The sequence below is a fragment of the Solanum verrucosum genome, unplaced genomic scaffold (assembly GCF_900185275.1).
Source record: "Solanum verrucosum unplaced genomic scaffold, falcon-dt-bn FXZP01000199.1, whole genome shotgun sequence".
In the NCBI taxonomy this organism is placed as follows: Eukaryota; Viridiplantae; Streptophyta; class Magnoliopsida; order Solanales; family Solanaceae; genus Solanum; species Solanum verrucosum.
Genome location: NW_026020049.1, coordinates 2,526,367 through 2,547,735, shown reverse-complemented (window position 1 = coordinate 2,547,735; position 21,369 = coordinate 2,526,367). Strand labels below are relative to the sequence as shown.

The following is a 21,369-nucleotide window of genomic DNA, read 5'->3' as shown; positions in this document are numbered from 1 at the left end:
TAAACCAATGTAAAACTAAAGAACAAATATTTAACATTATTGTCATTTTTAGTGTTGAATTTTTTATTTTTTTAGCATTAGTATTGATTTGATATTGATTTGGGCTTTATTAGAGTTACTAATAGGAAAAGTTACCTAAATACACAACTTATTTTACCATATTCTTTGAATTCCCTATCATTTGAAAAATTTATAAAAATTTCTACTTTCTCCTATTCTCAGATACATCACTTTACGCGATGTATTGATCAGATACTGTCACTCCCCGAGCCTAGACCCTAGACGTGGCCGGCACTCGAGAACTATTGTTGGCTCCAAGCGAACCTTTGGCCTGACTCAACTCTCAGTGGAAGACTTACTCATCAATAAATGAACTCAAAACATAATTTTACTCATAGTCTTTAAAAGAAATAACTCATAATGTATTAGAACATTCACTGGCCAATGAACAACTCAAATCTTAAACATTAACAATAGAAATGAAAAGATTCCTCAACTACTATTGTTTATGAAGCCTCTACTAACTGAGATGAACGTCGGGACAAGACCCATGCCATTCTAATAAACAAAGTTGACAATGTAAACTCAATGTGAAACCCTCTGGAAAGCAAAGAGGCTCACCAACTCTAGCTGAAACACGATTGGATCAACGGAGCGCCGATTGATGATCCTGATTACCTGTATCTGCATCATAAAATGATGCAAACCAATGGCGTCATTGAATGTACGAGCATGTAAGGGGAACTTTAAAGCATAGACATATAAGCTTGAACTGGAAGGAAAGGAACATACTTACCTCATCTCAACTCAACCTCAACTTAAGGAATACTCAAAGATACTCAAAATTTACTCAAACTCATGGATGCTCAACTCAGTCCAATATAAAACAGTAATAAAGATGCATTATAAAGAAAGCTTTTAAAACAATAGATAATAACTCAAAGTATTTAAAAATACAATAATAACTCAATTTGCATATAAAGATACAAAATAACTCAATCTGAGAGATTCTCTACCCGACAACCATCAATATGAGCTATGTGATGATATAACGTCTCACCCATGCTACTAGAATTGTCTTATACCTTGCCGGAGTATAAGACATCCTCAACTAAGGGGATCCACTAAGCTATGCTTAAAAAGCAATAAGGAATCATCTAAAAAATATGATATTTTCTACCCATGTTGGCTACATGGTTTATGAAGACTTTGAGTTGTTTGAATTCGTTCTCATATCGGTGCTCAATACTACTCCCAAAATATATACTCAACTCATATGTTTAAAACCATTTTCTCATCCTCAAACTTTGAGATTATTACTCAAAATGTTTCTCTTAAAAGAGATAGTACTCAAAACTCCACATAACTCATTTGGAAATCAAAGTTTCCTCCTCATTTTAAATGTAAAATCATTTACTCTTGGAATACTTAGTTCCCATATATTCATTTTAATAAATAAAATTCAACTCTCCTCATCCTCATACTCAAGTACTCAAGTCTTAAAACAAGTTTTAAAAGATTGTAAAAGACTTTTCAACATGACTCGGAAGAACTCTCAAAACTTTACTCTTACCTCTACCTTGAATTTGAATTATGAATTCAAGGGTTATGATTCATGTTATGAATGATCTCTCAATGTTTAGATGTAGTTTAGAATGGTTAGAATCATAAATGAGTGAAGGTATCCTTTAAAAGAACTCAGACAAGCCAACCGACGAAAAAAAAGAGTGGGGGCAGGCGACTCTGGCGCCAACCCCTAAACTATAGAACATATTTTCTGGCGCACTGTTGGGGCGCCGCGCCAGCCCTTACCCAGAACTTTCCGATGAATTTTCTTCTTTGATATTAGACCCTAATTCACCTAGAATCGAATGGTTTCTTTCAAACTCTGTTAGATTCGTTTAACCAACTTAATTACATGAAAATACACTCGAAAAAAACCCTCAAACTCCTAACATTCATCTAAAAATTCATCAAACCTTATTAATCAAAGAACGAAACTCAAACTTACTCATTAAGAATTCAATATACCCAAACTTGTAGATGAAATTCGTGAAAGAAACTCATGATTGGTGTGTAGGTGAACGAACCCATCACTATGAAAGCTTGCATACCTCGATTTGACGAAACAAATCCTCGATTCACACGAAATCTTGATCGTTCTTCCTTTTCTCCTATTTTCTCCTCTTGAACTCTCTTCTAAAACCCTAAGCGTAATTTAGGATTGTGAAAACTGACCCAAATCAGTTTAGACCCCTAAAGTATTACTAAAAACATTTAAAGCTGATGGGTAAGGAAAATACCAAAATACCCCTCATTAATTTGGGTAAATTTCCTTAATTGAACATGGTGACTTCAAACGGGCATATCTCCCTCATCCGAACTCAAAATCTAGCAAACTCAGTGGCGTTGGAAAGGAGATTCCAAGACCTTTCATTTGATATCGTATGGGCCACCTTACTCATCCTTTACTCAAAGTTATGGTTGTTTGAAGTTGACCAAAAACTCACAACTTAAGCATAACTTGATAAATTCTCAAATTAGCTCTTCCAAATTAGTTCTTTCTAAACTTAGTTCTTTCTAAGGCGGGATGTTACAGATGCATCCTTTACACGATGTATGGGGACGTGCTCGATGTATTGAGTCATTGAGTGATGTATTCGAAATTGAGACACGATGAATCGGGACGTTGAGCGCTGTATTTGGAACTATAGGACGCGATGTATCAAAATACTTTGGGACATATTCGGATTCCATCAAATTTAAGAAATTTTTGTAATTTGAAAAGGAGTAGAGATATGATGTAATTAACTCTTAATACTGGTCGTTTGGTGTGATGGATAAGGGGAGTTAATCCCTAGATAATTTTTAAGTAGCCTCTAATCCTTTGTTTGGTTGCATAGCTTGGGGATAACTTATCCCAGAATTAATAATTAGTATTGGGATAAGTTATCCCTCCCTTTGGGTGGTATAGTAATCCCGAGATAACTTATCCCGGGATAAAATACATAAATGACAAATATATCCCTTTAAACTCTATTTATACCCCACTTTTCACATTTATGTATAACTATTTTTAAAAGTCTTCAACCTCCTTAATCTTAAACAATTCTTTTACAAAAAAAGCTATTACTAAAAATAAATTATGTAATACAAAATTATAGTACAAATCTTATTATAAATTTGATTTTTCACCAAACAAAAATATTAGCACATGTCCTCCGGATTCCCCCCACCCCCACCCTCCCTACATGATTTTTTAATACCATGTATAATAATATTCACTACTCATTATTTTTATGATAATTCTTCATATTTTTCTATTAAGATATTACACTATATAAATATAATTTTTATTTATAAATTTATTTGACTAATTCTTATGTTTATTTATATTTTGATTTCTCATAAATCCTCTTTTACTTTAACAAACGCAAGATGGAAATTCTATTTTAAGCTAAATAAGAAAATAGTTTTATTTTTAAATACATACGGCACCATTGTAGGAGTGCACACAAAATTATTTAAGCTAAATAAGAGGAAATTATTTTTAAAAATGGATAATTAAACCTCGCAAAGTATATATAAAAAAAACTAAATAAAGTGAATAGTAATTTTGTAAACAAACAACTTGTTCTTAAAATTTATGCAATGCATATTATTTTGAATACAACAAACTAAACACTCAATAATAAATAATCACAATATAACTTATCCCATCATAACTTGTTTTCAAACTAAATGACCCCTGAGAGTTGTGTAAAATTCTCTTACTAATATCTATGAATTACAACTTTTATGGGACCATTCCAAATTCTAAGTCTCAAAACTTGAAATAATATGTTAAAAGATAAAAATATGAAAAAGTATAAGAAATATTTAGAAATTATATCAAAGTAAATACTTTTATATATAAAATAAATTTTAAAAATTATATATATAATTTCGGATTGGTTTGGTTTCAACTGACTTTCTTTATAGTTAAAATCAAACCAATCCAAGTATAGTCTGATTTTTTTTTCAATACCAAATCAAGTAAAACCAAACCATTAGTCAATTTTTGTTTTTGTCAATTTAACTAAATTTACAGTTTAATTCAATTTTCGATTCTATTTTGTACATCCTAATACTACTAGACATCTATCATGCTTTGGACGATGTTAACTTTGATCGAGCGAATAAAGAAGATCACTCGGCCTCGTTAAAAAGACTGAATTTGTTGGTTATTTGCTAAAGAAATTGTCATTTGTTTAGTTCGTATTTATGTAAGTCTTTATATTTGTTGGTTTTTTTCATTTTTGGCCTGATGGTAAAGATCAATTACGGTCGCCAGCCAAAATATACAAAAACTTATACAATAGTCATGTCATATATATTATGGGATTTTTTTTTTCTTGTTAGAACGGGTTGGTGCATATATTCATATATATGATATGCATATTTATATTTGATATATAAAATATATACATTTGCTAGCTATTATTTTTCGAGGAGAGAGGCAAATCCTTTTATTTGTCCTAAGAAGACTAGTTATTTATAATATATACAAAACATATCTATTTATGTTATTTTAAAAGCATAAAGGTCCTTGCAAATGCAGATTGAACTTTTTTGTCGTTCATTAAAAAAAATCATAATAAAAAAAATTGTTATTTATTAATTTCTCAAATAATTGTCATTTAATTATTATCCTAACATTTAGAAGCTTGAAATCAAATCTTTACGTCTTCTTTTTTATAATAGGTAAGAATTCTTAATATTTAATACTTTAAAATTAACTAAAATTTTATTTCTTAAATTTTTCATTATTTGAACCATATAAAATGTCCTAACATTTAAGATTTTAAAATTAATATTTTCACCTTATATAATTCTTACTTATATTATGGAAATTAAAATATGAAAAAAAGAGGTTCACATTATAAGAAATAATTTTCAACCTTTTTATATGAATATTTATGGTTTAGATTGATATAACATTGTTTTGACATCTATAGCTACTTTTGAATAACCTTGTGTTCTTTTTCTATATAGTTCTATTGATTGAATAAAACACGTACACTAAATGAGTACGCCTATCATGACTTGTTTCCTTGCATATTACACATTGCTGATTGTATTTAGCTTCTCCAACATCAATCTGGTTGTGGTTTCGACGAGTTCGACACAAACAACTTATATTAGCAATTCTAGCAAATGGTTTTTATTGTTTCTTCAACAACTACTTGTAAAGGACGTGACATAAAAAGGAAGTTAGGAAGTACTATTTTATTTATTTATAACCGAGAAATCCATCTTTGATCCGCCCTTTGGACCTATCACAGCCTTCTAAACTCGATGGATAATGAGCCCGCCCCTATACCCTTCTCCACTTAAATACCAGGCTTTGCTTTGCATTGCATGGTGTGAGACTTGAACCTGCGACCTAAGCCACAAATCCTCCACCTTTTGCCACTCGAGCTAGGCCTTGGGGGCAGGAAGCTAATATTATTTATATTGAGATTGAGAAATTTCTACTCTAAGATTCTCTGAGATGGAGAAAACCTGTGCTTGATAGAATGTGATTTGAATTATGACAGGACTGCACATTCTGAAAATGATTTTTGAACATAAAGGAAGAGGAAAGAAGTAAACATTCAAGCTAGATTATACTTTGTTTCACTCAAATTTTCATGTATGTTTATTTTTACGTTGCAATAGCATCTATTACCTTATATTTCTTTCTTTCTTTAATACAAAATACAAGTTCCACATATTTATTGATTGCAGTACCTCCTTGTGACGAAAAGCCATAGGATGGTGTATAATCTTGATAGTCACGCAGCAGGAAAATCTTCTGCACCTCGAGTCATTCTTAGTCGATCACTACAATTAAAGCTTGGACTTGACGATTTTCCCATCATCGAATGTTATCATCACCTTGCCAATTGCTCTCCTATCTTTGAGAGCAGTAAAAGCAAGATGGGCCTGCAAAAAGGCAACAATAATGTGCGTTGTTTCAATCCTATAACAATCAACAAAAGCTAAATCTCTACAATATTTGTAAGCTTAAAAACACACCAGTGACATAAATATGTAACATAGCTTCTGAAAAAAACCTACACTAACCATGAACCCTTTCAGATGATTATCATAATGCAGTTTCCTAATTTTACACTTATTTTGTATGATGACTTCTAAGTCGCATAATCATCCCAACAAGTGGTTGCTTTGTTGGAGGTGTTATATGATTACAGTTAGTTAAAAGATATTCCTTACTTTGACGACGTAGGGAAAGAACACCATAGTTTCCAGCTAAATTTGCCAAGGCATGGTGGAAACCACTATGCTAGGTTTTCCAAGAGCATAAACAATGAACTAGCTCCCTAACGCCTTGAAAAAGTCATAGCTGGTTGATCTATATTTTATGAGGCAGTAAACTACCACTTTGACATCATTTAAGTGAACTACACTTAATGATCTCAAAGTGAACACTTAACTTTGGGATTCAATGGTTTATGCCAGCTAATGTTGAGCAAGCTCTATGTAGTTTGAAGGGTTAGAAGACTAGAAAAAACCGAGGAGCAATTGGAAGACCATTTGCTTATGTATTATGTAGACAAAGTATAGCTAGAAGGAAAACGTAGATGCTCTTAGGGGAGGAGATTATTCCTGTTCTGAAAAGCGGATGTATTCGTCTTTAAAAACACTTGGTGTAATTTCGAATTTGTTTCTGATTTTGATGGAGCGCTGGATTTTCTGGAATCCATAATGATGGTACTGAGCTTCTTTTTATCATTATTATTTTTGTTTTGATAACGCAAGTGTCTGAACCAGCTTGCACACACATGATAACAACATGGATAGCATGAAAGCTTTAGAGGAGCTTGATAGACACCAAATAAAGACTGTGTGGAAGGTCCACCAAAGTGAAAAGAAAGAAGAAAGGCTATGTGTGTAAGTGGTCATCTCTTAAATTCAAGAATTCACAAAAGAAGACAACCAAACAAGGCCCTTATCTCATTAAGAGTAAAATTGTAAAGAAAGAGTCTTCTTTATTTTCTGAGTAGAAATAGTAGTCTTTGGTATTTTTGAAAGATTTAGATTATAAAGATTATGATGAATTGAATATTTGAGAGCTTCGAAGCTTGTAGTTCAAGGGTGGAATCCCTTTAGGTTAAGTATAGCTTAGACTAAGCTGCTTAGTGTAGCTTAGTTTGATAGGTGGATCCCATTGTTGATTGTTGAAGACTTTGCTCTTGATGTCAAGTGAGTTTTTTCTCTTTTCTATTGAATCCCAAGTCTCTACTTCCTTGGTTAAATGTTCAATTAGCCCTTCTTTCTTCCCTTATTTCTCATCTATCTTACTTTTGCATTGTTTAATTCCGCATTTAATTTCGATTGGATTCATCCCCAATTGGGATCCTTATCAACACCTCAACTATTCCACCACGTACCTGCTACCTCCCGCCAACACAGGTACTAGGTACTGAGCTTCTTTTCATGAACAAAAGTATCTCTCACCTATCAAAAGAAGATAATTAAGTGAACAATTTATTTTTATTTAAAAAAAAAAAGAGAACTGGGGGAAACCAAAGTAGGGCCATTTTTTAAACTACTTCTGTTCTACCACAAGTGCGTTGAATAGGGATTTCTCATTTCACTTATCTCTTAAGAAAGCCAAAAAGTCAAACCTGTAAATAACAGTTAATCCTTCTGTTTCTGCTCCTTTGCATTGACATAAATTTATTTGACTAAGAAATTATGCTAGTAATTGCAAATTAAGGGACTTTGTACATTGAAATGCATCTGATATCAAACAATTTGAACTTAAACATGTGATATATAGTAGTATCAAATAAATTTATCTGATATCAAATAAAAATGCTTTACTTGGTTGGTGGTTAAAAGAGCATGCCGGACACAAGAAGTTTTGAAGAAAAAAAGGGCCATCATAGTTTCCAGGTGCTTCTTATGCAATGAGACAAATGAAACAAGCAGTCAACTATTTTTACACTGCACTTTTACAGTACAATTTTGGTCTCTATTTCTCAACATAACAAAGACAAGTTGGACTATGCCGGAGCATACTGCAGATTTGATTAGCTGCTGGATGAAAAGAGGAGGCAGCAAAAGTCAAAAGAAGTGGTGGAGGATCATCCCACAATGCATTTGGTGGACAGTTTGGAGAGAGAAATGGGAGGTGTTATGAAGATAGATCCAATTCCATCCAGAAAGTTGAATAGAATTGTATAATATCTTTCTACTTTTGGGGTAAAGAAGTAGGTTTAGAGGATATAGATCAGTTTGTAGATTTATTAAGATCTCTGTAAGTATCTTTTTTTCTATATTTTTTAATCTAACACTTTTTGATGGTGTCCAGCATGTCCTTAATGTTGAGGAATATGAATTTACCGGTCTCAAAAAAAAAAATATAGTAGTAACAATTTAACATCTTTTGTCCTTGTCTTCTAAGGTTAGCGGGTGTTTGAGTCCTTAAGTTTGAATTATAGCATATAATCCCAATTAATTTTAACATTTTTAGGGTTCTCTAAAATAAAAAAGTAATGAGTAATACTAGTGTGTTTGGTATGACGGAAAATGTTTTCCTAGAAAATAAGTGAATATCCTACTTATTTCTAGTGTTTGGTTAGTAAGCAAAAATATTTTTGATGAAGAAGTAAGCAAAAATATATTATCACAAGATCATTTATATGTAATCTAGCAAAATACTATGAAAGTAGGAGGGGGTGGGGTGTAGGGCCTCGGAGGCGGCGGGCTGTGGGATGGTCAAAGGGGTGGAGGTGGGGTCGTTGGGTGGGTTGGAAGGAGACAATGATCTCGTTTACCCTACTTCCATTAAGGAAGTTATTTTACTTATTTTCCTAGAGGACATGTTATCCAAAATTTTGTCCAACTGAACATGCGAAAACTGGAAATGTTATCCTCCATACCAAACACACCCTTAAGTTCTCTATTTTGTTCCTGAGTTTCTAAACTCATGCTATCAGTACGTCTGACAACCAGATTGTTTAACATAAGGACGAAAAAGAAAGTAACTTTTGCCGTAGTCATCAAAGGTGTCCCTTTGGGCCGGCCTCAACTCAGGATGCAATACTCTGCAATTGGTTGTGTTTTGGCCTTGTAACTTACATTCAGAACAATACTAGGAAGATAGTTGTAGTGTAATTTGACAACCTTTGTATGAATAAGTCCCATAGCCTCAGGCCTCAGCCTTAATTTCCATTCTCACCGACTCTGGGAAACTAGATAATAGGTCCACCTGAACCTGGACTCTAGCACAACTAGGGCTGGTTCTACTAATGGTGGCAATATCTAAGTGAAATAGTTTACCCACTGCTGAGGCTAATGTGAATAAAGATTCTTTTACAAAGAATGTAGGCAAAAGATTAGGAAACGAGATTCATGCCATAGCCTGCGTAGTTTATCTAGAGACTCTAAAAGTCGAATTATAGATTAGTAGGCACATCTGAATATCTGATAAGCTATACCTTCTTATCCTTGATGTAGTATGCATGCTTGGAAAACAAATTGATGAAGTCTTCCAGAAGAGCACATCTAATAAGTATGTGCTTGTTGCGCAAAACTCTTATGCGACAAGTACCATTGATACCACACTACACAGGTATTCCTTTCCTTATATCTTCTATATCAGGCTAGCCGTACAAAAACTTACCAATCACTGCATATGGCAAGTGTTTGATAATGTTCATATGAGTAACTTCAGCTTCTGTTCATTAATCTACTGGAACACCATTGTCATATTCAACTTGTCTCAACGGAATAGGCTCAATAGTAGTATTTGTAGGTAAAACAGACCGATTCAGATTGTTTGGATTCAATAAAGCACCATAGTTTATGACGAGGTTGGGGATTGAGAATCTGTAGGAAACTTTGCATTAGGATTTTGGGAAGTGGAAGAAATAACTGGCATTTGAGTGGAGGAAAATAAGGATGGAAATCAGGGTATGGCCCACCACCGGGACCGATGGAGTGGTGGCCAGCGGTGGAGGCATAAGTAAAGTTAGGTCAAAACAGTAGGCGTGGGGATGAGAGAGAAAAGAATATTTTTTCTCATATGACAGTCTTACAACATCCACATTACAACCAAATGAAAAGCCCTACTTGATCTTTACTAGAGAACTCCTATATTAGTGGATAGAACAAAATAAGCAAGCTTATGGTACTCTTCTGTGTGGCACAAGAATTTTTGCTGAGTGTGAGTGTCATTGTTCTTGAACATTCCCCTTCATTTTGCAATTTTTGGCTTGATACCTTTTGTGAATCTGGGGTAATCTGTTTGGTGAGGCATAGGGATTCCAGAGACGCAAGAGTTCACTGTGAACACGTGACTATGAGCAAGAAAAGATGGTGTTCAATTCTCTTGGTAGATCTAAGTCAAGTTTGCTGATAAACAAAGCTCTGAACTTATTTTGATATCCTTCAACTGTTGTTTTTCTGGGGTTCTTTGTTTTTGCTCGAAGACAAGCAATGGTTCAAGTGTGGGGGAGTTTGATAAGTCACATCTATATGTGTATTAATGCTTTTTCTGATATAAGAATTGTTGAGTTTTGAGTATTATATGATGTAATTCCTCACTATTTATGTTGTTTTAATGATAGGTGTGCAATGAAGGAGACAAGGAGAAAATACACAAGATTCAAGCGAAAGAAATGAAAGAAATGAAAAAGAATTAGCTGAAGAAATATTGGATGCAAAACAGCCCGGATCGTCACAGCGGTCAAGTTTTGACCGCTGCGACACTCCTTCAGGAATTTGTAAACCAGCCATGACCATCGCAGTGGTGAAGTTTTGGTCCTCACGACGGTGCAACTAGAATGCAGAATTTCAGCTCATCTATTTTAGCTCTGCGCAAGGGGGATATAGAAAGGGATTTTTGGAGGAAGCTAGGGCGGAGGGGACAGAACGCATCTTTTGGATGAAAAGAGAGAAAAGGAACACAAAATTCCAAGTTTTGATGATAGTTTGAAGATTTATCACAAGTTTCTTCTTGGTTTTGATTCATCTTCTCTTCTATTCTCTTGAATCATGAACTTGTCAATGTTTAATATAGCAATGGTTGATTTTTCTCAACGTATGGAGCAAACTTTTTGTAGTTGAGTTAAGATGAAACCTATGGTTTGATTAGTGATTACTTCGTCTTTTTCTCATGTGTTCACTTGATATCTTGAGGAGATATTAAATTATTAATCGTAACTTGTAAGAGATGATTGAGTTTCTCCACTGTTTAATTCGTTGTCAGATGTTCTACGGTTGTATATAATTCTATTGCAAGAAAGAATTAGTAATTCAACTCTAGAAGTGTCACAAAGATATCGGAAAGAAATCAATATTTGTAAATCTATAGGGAATCATTGAACACTACCTTCATGTTTTATACTTTTTGTTCTTTCTTTTCATTGTATATCCGAAGGGAGTATGATTATTAGAAGGGACAAGAAGGATTGAATGTATTTGCAAGAAACGTTCTTACTTTACGAAGGCTGGTGAAGGTGACCAAAATCACTAATTATTCAACAGGTGGATTCGTACATGACTCATTCATCCTCTCTGAATTATATTTGTCTACTTGAAGTGTGCCATTACTCTTCCTTAGTTAATTAATTTATATAACAATCAAACTTCCTCAACAATCGGAATTCTCAAATAGTAATTAATCACTCTCAATTAGCATAAAATTATCCTAATCCTCGTGGGTTCGACCATCTTTGATACTATCTTTGACAAGCACGAGCTTTAGTTTTATATACTGGTTTTGTGCTCGCCAAAATTAATTCAGGTGAATTGTACATCAGCCTTTTCAAATATGAAATACTAATTTCCCTACACATTTCCAGAATCCTTCTCTTACTTTTCACGGATTTAATAAGTAATAAAGGCTATAGCTTCTTACCTCTGCCAGGCTGAATGTATGAGAAATGTTGACTGTAATCAAACCCTTAGACAACCAAGATAGAAGCTCCTTCAGAGAATCTCCAAGCACATTGGGTTGATGTATCTTATAGCTTCCCCAATACAGTCCATGAATTGTCCAGTTCTGAAAAACGAAAATTGTAGAAAAAATTATGCTATTACTATACAAGGAAAACAAATATGCTTTCTACTTTTTCTTTTGGTTTGTGGGGGGAGATAAACAGAGATTAAAAAAAAGTAAGAAAAGGGGTGACGGGGTAAACAGAGAAAAAAAGTAAGAAAAGTCAATTGTTGCTCATGCTGCTTGTATTATTAGTCTCCTGGATACGTGGAAGCAGCTAGTTCATATAATGAAACAAAAGGTGGAGAGACCTCTGATGCAATTATTTAGGAGCAACATGTCTTAAAAGAAAGCAGTTACTTTTATATGTCTTGCCATCCTCTTGTGACAATACCGTGAATTTCGACTGTTAAAATTCTTTGAGATTGCGAAATGTTATGCTACTAGCATGTTTCAACATAGTAGACGTGGTCTGAATTATGACACAGTCTATATTGTGAACATGAATTTTGAACTTACTACTTGTATCGAAACTAATTAGTAGGTACAAGGAGCTAGTCGTGCCCACAACATGCTTAACTCAACTTAGCAGCCTTGGACATGTCTAATTCAGAGCTACACAATTTGACCAGCAGATTATCTCAATTGGGGCATGTACAAGTAAGAAGAATATACGGGACAAGATCTGTAAGATACTATACAGATGCTCCAATCTTCAACCCCATGATCAATTCTAAGAGATAAAACCTGGAAATTGGCTGCTATAAGAAATTATTCTCATTTTCTTCCATCTTTCTACCTCTTGCTACACCCTTCTCCTCTGTCCCATTCTGGTCCACTAGTTCTTTCTTCTTGCAGCCCTTTTCTCCAAACTTTCTTTCAGTATTCTCCCACTCCCACCAACCCCTAAACCTCAATAAATATCATAATCACTGGTTCTTGCTGCTGCACTTTCTTATTGCTCTTGAAGTATTCAACCTTAATACTATGGAAAAACTTCAGCATCTGTTTCTCTCATCTATCTTTTTCTTCACCCAATAGAAGCTGCCTATGTTTGGGCATGTGCAAAGGAGGTGCACTGACGCCCCAGTGAGGAGGTGCGAGAGGCTGGTTGTAGGGGGTATCCGGAGGGGTAGAGGTAGCCAAAGAAGTATTAGGAAGAGGTGATTAGACAGGACTTGGGCTGCTTCATATCGCCGAGGACATGACTCTAGATAGAAAGGAATGGAGGTCATGTATTAGGATAAAAGGTTAGTAGGGATAAATGTTGTCTTGCCGTGCGTAGGTTTAGGCTTGTTAGTGTTGTCGTAGTACTAGTCGTACCTTTGTGGTTCTTGCCATATGTTGTGTATTGTGTTTCAATTATCACATATTTTACTACTGTTATTGTTTCTTTCTTGTAGACTTTACATTGCCTTTCTTATTAACGACTATGCTTTCTTCATTGTTTTTTTTTTTTTTTTACTTGGGTTTGATGCACTTGAGCCAAGGGTCTTTTGGAAACAACCTCTCTACCTCCTCGAGGTAGTGGTAAGATCCGCGTACACTCTACCCTTCCCAGACCCCACTTAGTGGGATTTCACTGGGTATGTTGTTGTTGTAATAGAAGTTTCCTAGGAGCTAAAGCAACCTATTTTCCAAGTCCAACATCACCTCTTGCCCAGCTGTAATTTAGAGGGTGTTTGGCGAAGCTTATAAGCTGGTTAAAATTGCTTATAAGCACATTGCTTATTTGCATCTAGTAAACACTCAAACAAATTAAATCGGGAAAAGCCATAAGTTAGTCACTCCCAACTTATGGCTTTTTAGATTATAAGCACTTTTGGTTTGACTTTTGATCAAACGTTCTTCTATTTTATTTCTAAATATTTTTAAAAATTCTCAAATACCTTCTTGAAAACAAAAAGTCCTACCTTCCTTTCCATTCCATATTTGTTATTCCGACTTTTTCTTACAAATATAATTTTACATTTCTAACTTATTGAGAAATTTGCTACGGTATTTTTGCCATTTTAACAAAAGAACAATTTTAACAACACTTTTTACCAAACACATCTATGGCTTATTATCAGTGTGAACACTTCAATCCAAACAAGTAATTGCTTATATATCATATCAGTTTTAGCACTTAAAAATGTTTTTCAGCACTTAGAAACCTATCAGGTAATCCAAACAGATTCTTAGTACTCAGAAAAAAGTTCTGTTTTGGGGCAAATTATGTTGGGCCGAGGCCCATTTTATTGATATCAGAAAAAAAGTTTCTCCCTTTTTGCCTTATATATTTTGTGGGTCCATTGTGGTAGTAGGTCTGATAATAGTTGCTTTGCATATTTGTTCTTCATTTATTCACCATTTTGGTTCTAATTATGCATGTTCCCTTGTTAACAAGTAACATCATCAGTTGCCTGTTAAATCTTGATTCTACCATTCGTCCAAAATTATCTAGAAGCGGAATTTGATTCATAAGCCACTGAGGAAGACCAAATCAAGCACATCCTAATATAAAGTTTTTATTTCAGCTCAAGCAAATCAGATCTGGCTTGATTCTCTCACAAATTTTACTCCAAACTTGCAACACTAGGCACCATGATCAGATAGGTATCTTCTAACACTGCACATAAAGAGACAAACTTGTGTGGGATCTAAGAATAACGCAATCTATGCATGTATCATTGTATCGTTAGAAGATCTTTACTTGGAAATGAAAATACTCGACAAATTGCTGCACTAGTAACCAACAATGGTAGCTGAAGCACATATAAAGTTGAATCACATGCATAGATGAGTCTGATAACAACAATTCACAGGCTTCACGAGTTCAAACTTAATCCATGATATAGCATCCTACAGACCGAATAAAGCAACAAACTCCAATAATTCTTATTATTATTTTGAAAATGGAACTCCAATAATTATTTAATAGCCTTTTCAACTCTTTAACCTGTGTCTCCAGTATACCTGCTTCACATACTACATAACCATCAAGACCATTTTCACTACTGTTCTCTACCCATTCAATTCCAAGACAACAAAGAGGAGACTTACAGATTTCACAATTTAACATTACGATTTAAGAAGCCTTCTCAACTACAAAGTGATCTAACATAGACATCAAGTTGCAATGGAAGAGGAGTTTCATTAACTGAACAGGGATACATCTTGGTAAGATACTAACAAACTAGAGTAATACATTTCTATTGAGCACTAACATTTCTTGTACAATTAACTGCATTACCAGGAAAGAACCAAATGGGTAAAAGGGAAAAAAGATTAGGGTGCTTAAGAGGCAATACCTTCACCAACGCAATGTTGGCTGGGATGACAGGTACTTCCCCACTTGCAAATCCAATAACCAGAATTTGTGCCCCCCAATTTAATAGCTTTAAGCTATCTTTTGTAAGCTTCCCACCGACTGGATCATACAAGACATCAACCCCTTTGAGCTTTCTTGACTTCAGGAAGCCCTTGACACTTTCAATGACGTTTGCACTGCTCAAGTCTACTGCATGATCAACACCTAAAGATTTCAAAAACTGCACCTTTTCATTTCCCCTAAGATTCAACAGACAAGACAAGGATAATTTTAGTACAAAAAAACTTAAACCAACTTTCTTGTACACACAAGAATCTACAAGTACCTAGCCACTGCAATAACTGTCGCACCACAAGCCTTCCCAATTTGTACTGCCGAGAGCCCAACGCCTCCAGCTGCTCCAAGTACCAGTAAAACCTACAACGTGTAACCAATATACGTCGCATGCTTTCAGGTGTATAAACAATAAATTATAAACAAAATGGCATAAGCCTTTTCTGCCCAAACAGGGAAGGTGACATACCTGTTTGGGACGCAGCTGCGCTCTATGCACCAGAGCCACATGTGATGTCCCATATGCAACAGGAAGTGCACCAGCTGCAACTAGATCACATCCATCAGGTACTTGAAACCTTCAATTACAAAACAAAGTTAATACACTTTTTGAACCATTGAATCAAAACAGAAAAGAGAACATCTAGTTTGTATCATATACAAAGACCAATCGGCTACCCTTCCTATTTTTAGCAAGTTTAAGTGTATTTTGAAATATATATGCACCAAGTACCAAGCACAATCTACACTAATTTCAATTGTTTAATCAGTCAATCAATTAACTACACCTCAATTCAAACTAGTTAAATTGGATTATGTAACTCATCCAAATACATTGACATTCCGTTCAATCAGTGGCGGAGCCAGAAAATTTAATAAGGGGGTTCAAAATCTGAAAAGTAAACACACGAACTAGTGGAAGGGGGTTCAACATCTATTATACATACCTAAAAAATAATTTTAACCATGTATAAATAGTAATATTTTTCGCCGAGGGGGTCGGATGACCCCCCTCATTACATGCTGCCTCCGCCACTGCGTTCAATCGGGCCCAAATCATTTCACTACTAATTGAGATCATTCCAAAACTGTTAAATAAACTAGCTTTCTACAGAAGAGAGATAAGGAAGAACTAACAAGTCGGATTCATCGGCGACGATGAATTGAGCAAATGAGCCAAGGGCAACAAAAGAGCAAACGTGGTCTCCAATTTTGAACTTAGTGACATTAAGGCCAACGGCTTCAACAACACCGGAGAAATCGGAGCCAGGGATGAAGGGTAAAGGGGGTTTCTCTTGGTATTTGCCAAGGACTTGGAGATAATTTGCGAAATTCAAGCTGGTGGCTTTGATTCGAACTCTAACGGAGGTTGGCGATTCCAAATTAGGAATAGGGTGGGAGGTTGAGAGATCGAGTGATGAATTCTCCGAGGCATTTGGTGGCAGAGTTGGGTCGCCCAGTTTTCTTACAAGTAGAGCTTCCATTTCTTCCTTCCCAGTATCTTCTCTTATGCACTCCAGATACCCAAGGTGTGTTCAGTATGAAGGACAAGACACGTACGTTAAGAAAGGAAAGAGGCCAGCAAGAGAGGTTGAATATACATGTTATATTTGTTGAATCTCGAATATAATTATTTGTGAATACAAGTCAATTGTATTTATTCAATAAATATAATTATATCAAGTTATATAAATCACTTGTATTAGGTTAAGTATATTAACTAATACAATTTATATCAACGAATATAATTATATTAATATTGTATTTGTATTTATATGTTATCTTGTGTATTTGTATTTATGTGTTACCATGTGCTTGTATTTGTATTTGTTGCTTTATATGTTTGTATTTATATTTGTATATGCTACCATCTGTTGCCTTGAAAAATTTATCATTGAAATATATCATTTGTATTTTGAAATCAGAGACAAAAATATGTATCCTTGAAATATTTGATTTGTATTACTGCAAATAGTTTATGTAGTTGACGGTTACCATTTGTATTTGTATCACTATCACATAATCTGTATTTATATTATAAATACATATCTGATACAATTATATTTTGCCAATTATAGAGAAAGGAAGAGGAGGAGGAGGAGGAGGAGGAGGAGGAGAGCGAGCGACCGAGGAGATTTTTATTATGATAAAACCCTAATTATAGCTATAAAGTGTATTTTTTTAAAACTATAATTGTGTATAGTAATATCACATTCACATGTTTGCCATATTATATAATTTCTTCCTTAAATTAACACTTTAATGATTTTATTCAAATTTTAAAATAATCATGTGGTTTATTCTAATTGAGCCAATTATTGTATTCAAAAGTAAATCAATCCTCTTCTAAGTTAAAGTATGCTAAAATCACATTGTTTGGTTCAAAAATAACTTGAGAGTGATGGATAATGAAGCTCTTTCCGGAGCTTGGTGTGATGAACCACCACATCATCATACCATGCACCTAGGCATCATGTGACATAAAGTTATCCAAGTAGAAGACTTCCATTGGAAGAAGAGTAGTTCTTGGGGGAATATTCTAGAAATATATGGAGAATTCATTGAAAAACTTTAGAATTTCATGGATTTGCATATGAGGTTCTTTGAATCTTCTAGTTATGTAGAGTATTTTAGAAAAAAGTCTTATTTGTAATTATTTAGGAACTTGTATAACAATATTATTATTTATCTATTAACCCCTACATAAGTAGTATAAATAGAAAAACATTCATTTGTAAAACCATCAAGCAAATCTTTCAAGTATTGAGCAATATAAAAGTTTTCTTAAGCAATCCTCTTGTGTCTTTCTTTAGTTCAACATTCTCTTACCGATCTAGTATTGAAAATCTTACTTTGAGCTTGCAAAATTGTGAAAAATTTGTGAACGTGTTGTCAAGGGACACATAGTATGCTTAGTGAAAGTCTAAGTCTGTGATAACATGGTGTCACAACAAAGGTTAATATTAGAAAATGACAAACAAGAGAGACATTAGCGCTGCTAGCACCGCCAATGTTAGACAAGATGTTGGGAAGAAACACCGGAATAGGAGAAAGAATGATAAAAAAATGATTAATTGTTGTCCGACCCAACATCAAGAGAAGCACTGACATTCCACTCACCTTCGACTACTAAAGAGAGTAATGACGAACATGTGGAGTTGCCCACAGACGTCACGCCTGGAATAGAATGGATCATGAAGATTGACACTACAAGGCAACATGTGGAGATTCACTACTAAAAAAACTGTAAAAAGAGACTTAAAAAAAAGACCTCATGAGGTCTCTTTTCTGAAAAAAGAGACCTCAATGGTAGGTCGCTATAATGTAGGTGGCTTTTTTGTAGAGACCTCATGAGGTCGCCAAACAGAGACCTCACGAGGTCACCAATAAATTTTTCGATTTTTATTAAAAAGAGACCTCATTAGGTCGCAATTTCATAATTTACATAAAGGTGGCCTCATGAGGTCACTATTATATTATTTATTTTTATTTTATATTTTAAAAAAGAGACCTCACGAGGCCGCTTTATCTCATAGCCTAAAAAATGAAATTGTCAAAAAGAGACCTCGTGAAGTCTCTTTACTGCATTTCTAAAAAACAAACTGCAGAAATGAGACCTTATGAGGTCTCTCTACTGCATTTCTAAAATATAAAATGCAGAAAAGAGACCTCATGAGGTCTCTTTTTTTGGAAAAAAACTGGCAACTTGTAACTATTTTTGCAGCTGCTCATCACCTATCATATTAATTCAATACCTTTCTAATTAGCTAAATCAAGCTCAAAGAGCTTCCAACAATCAACTGATACATTACATTTACTAAATATTCTCTTATCAACTCAATATGCAACTCACGTTCAACGTAATTTGAAATTGAACGAAAAATCATAAAATTCATAAGTTATATAATAGGATTTCAATGTTATCATGCATTCACAAAACAAATAAGTCCCATAAAAAAGTCATTAAGTAAAGAACTTAGATTATCTATTACGACTCTAAACTTCACTAATGCGGTAGTGTGTTTGCCACATGATCCTCATCTTCTTCTTCACTACTAGACTTACCTGTCATATTTCTTGGTTGACCATACACTGGATATCGAGTAGGTTGAGACTGAGAGGGTCGAGAAGGGAAAGTGACATCATTGGAACAAAGGGGAATCCCTCCTAAAGCAAGTAATGCATCTAATTGAGACTTAAGACCCGTATATTCTATGTCCCTCCGCCTTTCCCTAGCCCACGAATCTTCGACTTGGCTAGATAGCTCAGCTATCTTTTGCTCCATAGCCAAATTTTTCTTCATCGATTCATCATCATAGTACTTAGGCCTTCAAACTCAGAATGATATTCACGAAAGGTCTGTTGTGGCATGCCATAGGCATACCCATATCTACTCGGCCCACCAATCAAGTCTAGCCACACTCTCTCAGCCTGTTCTTGGGTAAGTGGCATACCTCGATTTTCTTCTGGTTGAGTTTGTCATAAATCCCCCAAAGCTTAAAGATATCGATTCTAAATTGAATGGTGTTATTATTAGAATATAAATTTAGAAAATAAGTAACTATTAGTTTAAATTAGACGCTTACATAGGTCAATTCAGCTCGCGGCTCAACCCACACGTCTGGATCTTCGGGATTTTTCTTCTTTCTTATGTGTTGCCTTGAATGCCTCAACCTGAGTTACCAATCCATCTACATAAAGATCACTAAAATTTGAATTTGTTAAACACTAAATTATGTAATAATTTATTGAAAATCAAATTGTAACAATCCTAGTAGGGACTGCTTAACGAGGCCTTGTGCAAATGAATAAATGTATCTTTGGTGATTACAAAAGCATACTTCTCTCAACAATTTGTCCCAAATAATGTCCACTTCCCTAAATAAATCTAAATAGAATACATCATTAAAAAAATAGTAGTAAGGCGGCACCATTATAGAAGGGTCAAGGACCTTTCTGGGCATAATGGTTTCTTAACTTTCCTCTCCTCATTACTGCACAATGGTTTATAGCTATAGACTATAGTATATATATAACTTTCCTCTTCTCATTCTACAACCAATAAAATAATAGGTAAATCCATATGTCATCTTAGTTTCTCATAAACAAAGAACAAGTCATCTTAATTGTCAATTATCAGCAAAAACATCTAATCCACACATTTTTCAGTTTAAAAACAACTAAAATACATACAACGACATAAACCAAAATGATATTAGTTCTAAGTTTGCATCAGAATTCACAACATGATTATTTTAGATTGAGATATAAGATATAATAATCTCAAAATACAATACAAATCTTCATAATAGATTTTATTTCTTTATTCTTAGATATTACTACCCATGTATCTTCAGGACTTAGCCCCGCTCGATCAAAATTATTCCTATTATACATCAAACTACGAACCATCAACACACAAAATTTGAATTTTTTAAACACGAAATTAAGTCATCTTCCCAGTTAGTAGTATTAAGGGGATTCTTGCATTTGAGGCAGCAGCTTCAGCTAGCATGATGATGATGATGATGCAGCCAATAGGCACTACTAAGGGTCAAGGACATTTCTCGGTACAATGGTTTCTTAACTTTCCTCTCCTCATTATTGTACGATGGTTTATATCTATAGACTATAGTGTGTGTATATATATATATATATAACTTTTCTCTCCTCAGTTAAAAAACAACTAAAATACATACAGAGACATGAACCAAAATGATATTAGTTCTAAATTTAAATCAGAATTCAACACATGATTATTAGGAATTATTTAGAGTGAGATATAAGGTATAATAGTCTCAAAATATAATAGAAAATCTTCATAACAAATTTTATTTCTTTATTCATAGATATTACTACCCATGTATCTTCTACTAAATTATATGATACAAAACTTGCTAGCATTCATGTTAATCATCATGAGAAGTAAAAACATGACATTAAGATAGAACAAGAGTAAAACCCAAAGTTAATTATATGTTCATGGAGTGAAATGAGAATCACAAAA

At 34.2% G+C, this 21,369-nt stretch overlaps 1 protein-coding gene across 1 annotated transcript; it reads right to left on the bottom strand.

Moving 5' to 3' along the window:
• Window positions 1-5,631: 5,631 nt before the first annotated feature.
• LOC125823074 (uncharacterized) lies at window positions 5,632-16,923 on the bottom strand. The gene is made up of 6 exons (XM_049502488.1): window positions 16,500-16,923; window positions 15,832-15,940; window positions 15,634-15,725; window positions 15,289-15,547; window positions 11,915-12,058; window positions 5,632-5,967 (listed from the first exon to the last, which is right to left on the bottom strand). The coding sequence occupies exons 1-6, from the start codon at window positions 16,844-16,846 to the stop codon at window positions 5,872-5,874; spliced, it is 1,047 nt and encodes a 348-aa protein (XP_049358445.1). The 5' UTR covers window positions 16,847-16,923; the 3' UTR covers window positions 5,632-5,871.
• Between the last annotated feature and the right edge of the window lie 4,446 nt (window positions 16,924-21,369).